General features: G+C 55.5%; 1 protein-coding gene across 1 annotated transcript; it reads left to right on the top strand.

The window, feature by feature from the left end:
* The first annotated feature begins 4,615 nt into the window (after window positions 1-4,615).
* Window positions 4,616-7,464, top strand: MSX1 (msh homeobox 1). Its single transcript, XM_041484898.1, has 2 exons — window positions 4,616-5,136; window positions 6,582-7,464. The coding sequence occupies exons 1-2, from the start codon at window positions 4,683-4,685 to the stop codon at window positions 7,010-7,012; spliced, it is 885 nt and encodes a 294-aa protein (XP_041340832.1). The 5' UTR covers window positions 4,616-4,682; the 3' UTR covers window positions 7,013-7,464.
* The last annotated feature ends 254 nt before the right edge of the window (window positions 7,465-7,718 follow it).

The raw sequence follows: 7,718 nt of genomic DNA, 5'->3' as shown, positions 1-7,718 counted from the left end.
GCCCCACCGAGCGCCCGGGGCAGGGCGCGGCGGCGGCGGGAGCGGGGCTGCGGCGGCTCCGGAGAACGGGCACAAGCCGCTTTGCGGCTTTTCGGCCTAAACCCGCGCCCACAGCCGCCGGCGCTGGGCACGGGGGAAAGCCCGCTTTGCGCGCCCCACTTGCCGGGTCCGGCCACCCAGGGTCCGGCCCTGGGGCCGTGCTCCCCTCGAGGTGTTACTGCAGAGCCCCCTCGCACACGGAGCGGCCGGGGCGCGGTTACCGCAGTGCTCTTGGGGCTCTCGGGAACGAGCTTGCCATCTGCAAGCGCTTCAGGTAAAAGCCGAAGTGAGGGCGGGGTAAAGCTCTGGGGGCTGGGAGGCGGCAGGGAGGTCTGCACTGGGGCTGGGGACCGCGAATCTACCAGTGCGCCCCATCAGCGGCTGCTCCTGCAGAGCTCCGTGAGACATAGCACGACCCATCCCGAAAAGCTAACGAGAGAAAGGCACCGAGTGGGGGAAAGGCTCGGAGGGCACAAGCATCCCGCAGCGAGCCGGCGAGGTGAGGCAGGTCGCTGCTGGCTGGCAGGGGCAGAGGTGATGCCGCACGGGCGCCGGCCTCAAACGCTCCTGGAGGAGCGGTGCTCTTCTCCAGCAGAGCCGACACCTTTGCAAGAGCTTTAAAAGTATATATTAAATTAAGTAGGGGTGTTGTCACTGAAGGGAAACCAGTGCCTTAGCCATGGGGCTTTCACCAAGGCAGCCAAGTTCCCTTTTGGGCAGAGCAGAGTCTTGAAGTCTGCTTGACATCTTGAAGCTTAAATAACCGTAAGGCATTGTTACTCCCTGGCAGCAAAGTGCCTCGTTACGCCTGATTGAGCTAATTGCTTTGAAATAGGATATATTATCTATAATTATAGAGATCTTGGAGGAGACGGCCAGCCTTTTCTTTCATCTTTTCCAAGTGCATCATAATGTCGCGATCAAATTAATTTAGGCCACTTGAAATAGTGCCTTCCTTTCAGCCCGACTCCTCCGACCCTCAAAGAGCCGGGGACGCCTCGGCGACTGGAGTTTGGCCATCCAAACAGCTCCTGGTGACCTCCCGAAGACCAGTCCAGGTCCCCGAAGCCTTGGAAGTAGTTTGGGTTATGTTTAATCTGGACAGAAAGGATTAGGGAGAAAGAGAAAGAGAAAATAAAGCGGGAGACGGGGTGGGGAAAGACGAAAAGAAAAGAGCTGAGGTGTTTTCGCATTTTGCCGACACTCGGAAACCAGCTACGAAATCAGGGAGGGCTTTGAGCACTTGAAGGGCTTTGAGGGCTTGTAAAGCCCGCGGGACATTTTTAGCACTTGCGACAGTTCTGGCTCTTTGCCCCCAGGGCTGAGTCTCGCAGAGATGGAGCGAGGCGGCTGAAGGGCGCGCAGGGAGCGCGCAGGGAGCGCGCAGGCTGTGCCCGGCGCAGCAGAACTGCCCCGGAGCTGCCCGTCCCCAAAGCCGGCTCGTGTCCTGCGGGGCTGTCTGGTCTCCTAAGAGCTGCTGTCTCGGGAGAAATAAAGTAGAAACAAGGGAAAAAACAACACTCCTCTCCTTTCTGAGTTCTGCCTTTAAGTCAAAGATAACGTTTACAAAAGGCAGACAATGCCCTGAATTGGCTTAGCGCTGCCTCCTGTCCTTTCTCCCCATCCCCCACGCACTCCTCCCAGCCCTTGTTGTATTCCCACCGAAATAAAATGCTATGGGTAATGGCTTTGCCTAGCACATTCATTATATTGAAACGGGACTGTTTAAGATGCTAATTGCCCAATATTGTTATCTAGCACAACTGCCTTCGGGGAAACGCCACGGCTCCCAATAAAAACACCGGACTGGAACAAGCTCCAATAAAGTCACCTATTTCCCTCTGCCCTTTCACTTCGATTTTCCTTGCAGCCCAGGGCGGAACATAAGAGAGGCACCTAAAAGCAAACCAAAGTATCAACAACATGAAACAGGTATTAAAAATTTTCCTAAAATCCAGTGGTGTTTTGGTCACCCAAAGTGCAGTAAGCAAGGGAGGAAGTGTTTGGAAACTAAAAATTTCCCCCTGAACGCAGAAGTCAATCTTGAGGGAGATTTCGTTTTACAAATTTATTTTCTCCATTTTTAACTTAAAACTTGTAGATTTCATTAAGAAAGAAGGAAAAGAAAAAATGAGCAAGAAACGAAAGAAACTTTACTGACATCTCGTTTTCAGCCAAAGAGATGAAAAGCCAGCATGTGAATTAGAATCAAGTCCTTGCTGTAGTGATTGCTACAGTGATTGAAATACCAGCGAGTATGACAGAAATGTAAACACAAAGCGCTCATTGCTGGGAGATAAATAAAGAGCTAATTATCTCATTCTGTCAACTCTAAATGAGAGCGGGATCGCGCTCCCGGTATGGGACGCACACGCATCTCTTCAAACCTCAGCGTTCCCAACGTTCAAATCATTGTGCAAAAGAAAAGTGAGGAGGGGGAGAAAAGTCAGCAGCTCTAATTTTAATTTTCATATTTCCATCAAACAACTAGACTGAACTCAGCCCAGGGGCTGCCTCGAGGTCTAATAAACACATCACTTCTTCTTTTGCGTGGTTAAGTTTGGAATCGGGGGAAAATAATAATAATTTAAAAACTCAAACAAAACAAGACCCTACCTGTAAGATCGGGTGGAGGGGACACCGTGACACTGTGAAACACGATGCATCGATATATGTGCGTGTTTTCTTAGTCGGGGGTGGGGTGGGGGGTGCATCTTCGAGACTAGTACCGGGCTTTGGGAAAATGTCGTGTGATTGGTAGAGCAAACTAATTTTGTCAGGCTGAATGTGCCGATGTCCCAGGGCTAAGGCGCCTTGCTCCCTTGATGCGGGTTAACGTCCTCAATAGTCCCCCTCCAGCTGAAGCCTTTGATCAGACCGCTGCTGGCGCCTAAAAACAACATCACTTGTCTGCCTATTAGAGGCACTGACTAATCGTGACAGATTGTTTATTCTCGCAATTAGCAATGCAGCCGCTTCTCCGAGCACCCCCCACCCCCTCTCCCCGACGCGGCCCGGCCCGGCCCCCCGGCCCGATGGGGCGCGGGGGAGGCTGCGGGCAGCGCGGGCACCGGCACCGGCAGCGGCAGCGGCCCCGGCGCGGCGCGGAGCCGGCCTGGGCCGGGCGGCGGCACCGCTGCAGGAGCGATCAGCGGGGCGGCACGGAGCAGGAGGCCAGCTGGACGTACCAACGCGAGCTGTATGTCTGTGCCAAGTGCGTACACCTTCACGCGTCGGAATCTGCGGGAGTAGCCCGCAAACCGCCCCCAGGTCACCCGCACGGATGAGAGGGACCGTCCGTGAGCGCGGCACCCGCGGGAGGTGGGTGCGATGTACGCGCAGGAAACGCCCCGCTGGGGCATATCCTCACGCGTGTGCGAGATAAGTGTGTGGACAATTCATTTCAATCAGATCCTGTTGCTTATCAGTTAATAAAATGTCTATTATATCAATTCATTTCATAATCTATATGCTCCTAATCTACCATCTTTATAGGGTCCAGTTAAAAGGAAAGGGGATTCGCTGTCCCTCCCCATTTAGATAATTGGCCTTAAATGACTGCAAGAGGCGCTTGTGTTCCGAGGAGATTAGAGCCCTGCAGCTATCAATAAACTTTTCTCAGCGAGCGGCCAATCCCGTTATTAGAGAGCGGCTCCGTTTTACTGCACATCCGTCCTGGGCGCGGGGATAAGGGATCGTAAAACGAATTAACAAAACAAAATAGCCGGGACTTTAAGGGTTCAGAGGCTTATATGTTCCTTTTTAAGTGAACGAACATTTCGTTATCTGCAGGCACGCACACATTTTTGCCATAAGTAGCTCAAATTATGCGTTGTGTGTGCTGGTATGTATATAAACACAAATCTCCACAGTCACATGGAATACACCGCAGGGCCGGCGATCATGTAAAAATCAAACCAAACAAAAAAATCCCACCCAAAAAAAACCCCAAAAAACAAACAAACAAACAAAAAAAAAAAAGAAAAAAAAAAAACTTAAAAAAAATCCCAATCAAAAACAAAAAAACCAAAACCCAAAAGAACCTCAAAATAACAGCTCAGCGAGCAGGGTCTCCTTCTCTTTGAGGGGTCACACTCGGGACAGCCCGGTATTTTCTAGTTTTGCAGAAGAACGGGCTCGGGCTCTCTCCTTTGCTCTTTACGAACAGAAAGGCCGGCATTTTTTCCCGACGTTAATACGTTTTTCCCCTAGTTTTGAGCCTTCCCGTCTCCACAGCGGAAGGCTGCGCCGGCTACCCGGCTTCCTCCTGTCCCTCCTCAGACGCGAGCCGGGCCGTGGAGCGGGCCCGGGGGACGCGCAGCGGAACCGAGCGCTGAGGGCTGAGGGCTCAGGGCTGAGGGCTGAGGGCTGAGGGCTGAGGGCTGAGGGGCGGGGCGGGGCGGGGGCGGGCGCTCCGACGGCGATCCCAGCCCCGCCCCCCCGCGAGCAGCCGGGGCCGCAGCCAATGGGGCGGCGCGGCCCCGCCCCCCGCGCGCCGGTTGGGCGGAGCCGCCCGCGCGCCGCTTTATGAGGCGGCGCCGGGCTGGAGCGCGCTGCCGGTTGCTCGCGCCCCCCGGCCCCATGAGCGGCGGCGCTGCTCGCTCCCGCCCGGCGCTGCGGTGGCGACGGCCGGCTGCCCCTGCATGGCCCCGGCTGTGGATATGACCGCCGCGCCCACCGGGGTCCGCAGCGACGAGCTGCCCGCATCCGCCTTTAGCAGTCCCGGCGGCGGCGCGCTGCCCGTCGCGGCGGCGATGGGCGGGGAGGAGGAAAGCGACAAGCCCAAGGTTTCCCCATCCCTCCTGCCGTTCAGCGTGGAGGCGCTCATGGCCGACCACAGGAAGCCGGGAGGCAGGGACGGACCCGAGGGCGCCGGGCCCCCGCCGGGCGCTGGGGCGGCCCCCCGCGCCAGCCTCAGCCCTCGCCTGGGCGCGCTGTCGGCGGAGGCGCCGCCTTCCCCGCTGCCCCTCGGCGGGCACTTCTCCGTCGGGGGGCTGGTCAAGCTGCCCGAGGACACGCTCGTCAAGGCGGAAAGCCCCGAGAAGCAGGAGCGGAGCCCCTGGATGCAAACCCCACGGTTCTCGCCGCCACCCCCGAGTAAGTAATGGTCCGGGAGCAGGAGGGCTGGGAGCTCTGCGGGCCGGCTGCCACCTTCCGTGGGGCCGGGCGGACCGAGGGCAAAGCTGCGCGGGTGGCCGGGGCTTTTCTGTCGCTTTCGCCCGGCCTGCCTCTCCTGGTATATTTTTCCGTGCGGTTCGTACTTTTCTGGGCCAGTTCGATCCGTCCAAAGCACTGAATGGATTCGAGAGTGTGTGTAGGATGGCTGCGAACGCACAGGAAGAGCGCCCGTGCCAGGGTCTTGTGCCAAATGTTAACCGGGGGGGGGGTGAGAAGAAAAAGCAACGCGGCCAGCCTGTTAATTTAACCTGGAGCTCGAACTAGCTACGTAGATTTTGACTCAACATCACTGAGGCTCTCCTCAGAAAGTGGCTCAAGTAGTTCCGTAAGGATGCGCGCAGACCGGCTTCCTAGAAGCGGCAGCTTTGCGGGCTTCAGCCCCACCGGCTGGTGTTTTAAATGGTGCATGTCCAAAGTCAGAAGAATCACAATCGGTAATGTTTTCCTGCTTTAATGCAGAGAGACCTAAATTAATACAAATAACAGCGTGAGAGCCGAGACCAGAGAAGGCCGTTAATTTCCAGTGGCTGCGCTGAGCCCGGGTCTGGACAGCATGGGCCGGCTGCCCTCGGCCTGGCCGCACTCCCTTCCTGCCAGGGATCCCGTGGAAAGGGATGACCTTCCAAGCGTTTGGGGTGCCCTTAGCAAAGCTACAAACAGAGCTGCTTTCTCTGTCCCTTGGAGAAAGGCAGGTTGCCCGACCGGACTTGTGTAGAGCAAAACAGTGGTTTAATTTATTTAAATTGCAAAGTAAAATTTGCTGTTGCTAAGTAAACCCGGGACAGATGGATGCTGAAGACCCTTAGAAATGTTAACTAAGAGGAGAGGAGCAGACCGGTGAAGAGTGGTAGATAGAGCATGAGTGTCAATTCAGACCTCGTAATTAATTACATGCTTAATCCGGTTCCCAGGGGCCTAATGAAGAAGGGTGTGAGACTGAGAAGCCAGCCCGTTTTGTTTATTTTTTTTTCCTGTAATCCAATAAAAAAACATGACTTTTTTCTTCTTTTTGGAGGGCGATTCTCTTTATTTGCCTCTCCGCTGCATTACCAGGGTAGCCATGAAGGCAGGAGGTGCAGGGTTTGTGCGTGTCTGATTCCTGCCCGTTGCCGGGCTCTTTTCAATGGAGTCAGAGCTTCCTGATACGAAGCACCACTCTATTTTTGGAAAGGGAGACGGCAATTTTAAGTGTGCCCCGGGCAACTCTGGTGGTTTTGGAGCACCTTGCTTCAAGTGGGACCTTACCTCTACCTTTCTCCACCTCAGCTGTGGTAGGGCGGGGGTTCTGCAGGCTGTGGGGGTTTGGGCACTGCTAACCAAGGTGTCTCTTCTTTCCCCTCTTCCCCGGCTGCTCCCGGGCACAGGGCGGCTGAGCCCGCCCGCCTGCACCCTGCGCAAGCACAAGACAAACAGGAAGCCCCGGACGCCCTTCACCACGGCGCAGCTGCTGGCCCTCGAGAGGAAGTTTCGGCAGAAGCAGTACCTGTCCATCGCCGAGCGTGCCGAGTTCTCCAGCTCTCTCAGCCTCACAGAGACCCAGGTGAAGATCTGGTTCCAGAACCGTCGCGCCAAGGCTAAGAGGCTCCAGGAGGCTGAGCTGGAGAAGCTGAAGATGGCAGCCAAGCCCATGCTCCCGCCTGCTGCTTTTGGCATCTCCTTCCCACTGGGCGGCCCGGCCGTGGCCGGCGCTTCCCTGTACGGCGCCTCCAGCCCTTTTCAGCGGGCAGGGCTGCCCGTGGCTCCTGTGGGACTGTACACAGCACATGTGGGATACAGCATGTACCACCTCACATAGAGCCTGAACCGAGCCCAGCACTGGTGACTGTCTGCTCCCGCTGGCTCCACACACAATCCCTCCCTGCTCCTCTGGCTCTTCTCTGTGGACTTCTGCATGGAGCCCATGGCAGAGACTCCTCCAATTTGGCTCTGCTTGACCTCTCTGCTTTCCCCTCTGATGCTGAGCCCTTATCCCAGCACTGTTCTGATCTCCTCAGCAGTCCTGGGGAGCTGGCAGAAACCTGAGGCATTGCCCCAGCTTTTCCAGGTGCAGGGTGGTGATGGGCCAACTGTGTCCTGCTTCTCTGGGTCTAGCTGGCAGCCTGCAGAGAGCCCCCTGCCACAGGGGAAGGAACTGTGGAAGAGATGGAAAAAGGGGACTGAAAGACAGGACGTTTCTCTTACTTACTGCAAGGCGAAGTCAAGAGACAAAGTGTAAAACAGCCTTTCCCATTCCCATGTAACAGTGCTGTCTGTTACCTTCTTTGCTCCTCCACCAGCTCCTTTGGAAGGGGCTCTGTGTACTATGTAATATACTGTATATTTGAAATTTTATTATCATTTATATTATAGCTATATTTGTTAAATAAATTAATTTTAAGCTACTGTTTGATGCAATTTGTTTGCTTGCTCTTTGCCCTCTTGGGTGTGACAGAAGAGACCGAATTTGTGTATCGGGGGTGAGAGAGGGACGGGCTGTAAGTAGCCGTTTTCCCTCTTCTCCC

The sequence above is a fragment of the Pyrgilauda ruficollis genome, unplaced genomic scaffold, assembly GCF_017590135.1.
Source record: "Pyrgilauda ruficollis isolate IOZ18807 unplaced genomic scaffold, ASM1759013v1 scaffold1, whole genome shotgun sequence".
Classification (NCBI taxonomy): Eukaryota; Metazoa; Chordata; class Aves; order Passeriformes; family Passeridae; genus Pyrgilauda; species Pyrgilauda ruficollis.
This window is presented reverse-complemented; position numbering and strand designations above follow the sequence as displayed.

Bases quoted from the DNA above. Each gene is read 5' to 3' on its own strand.
- MSX1 (XM_041484898.1), top strand. From the start codon at position 4,683: ATGGCCCCGGCTGTGGATATGACCGCCGCGCCCACCGGGGTCCGCAGC. The intron at 5,137-6,581 runs GTAAGTAATGGT...TCCCGGGCACAG, and splicing joins GTTCTCGCCGCCACCCCCGA to GGCGGCTGAGCCCGCCCGCC.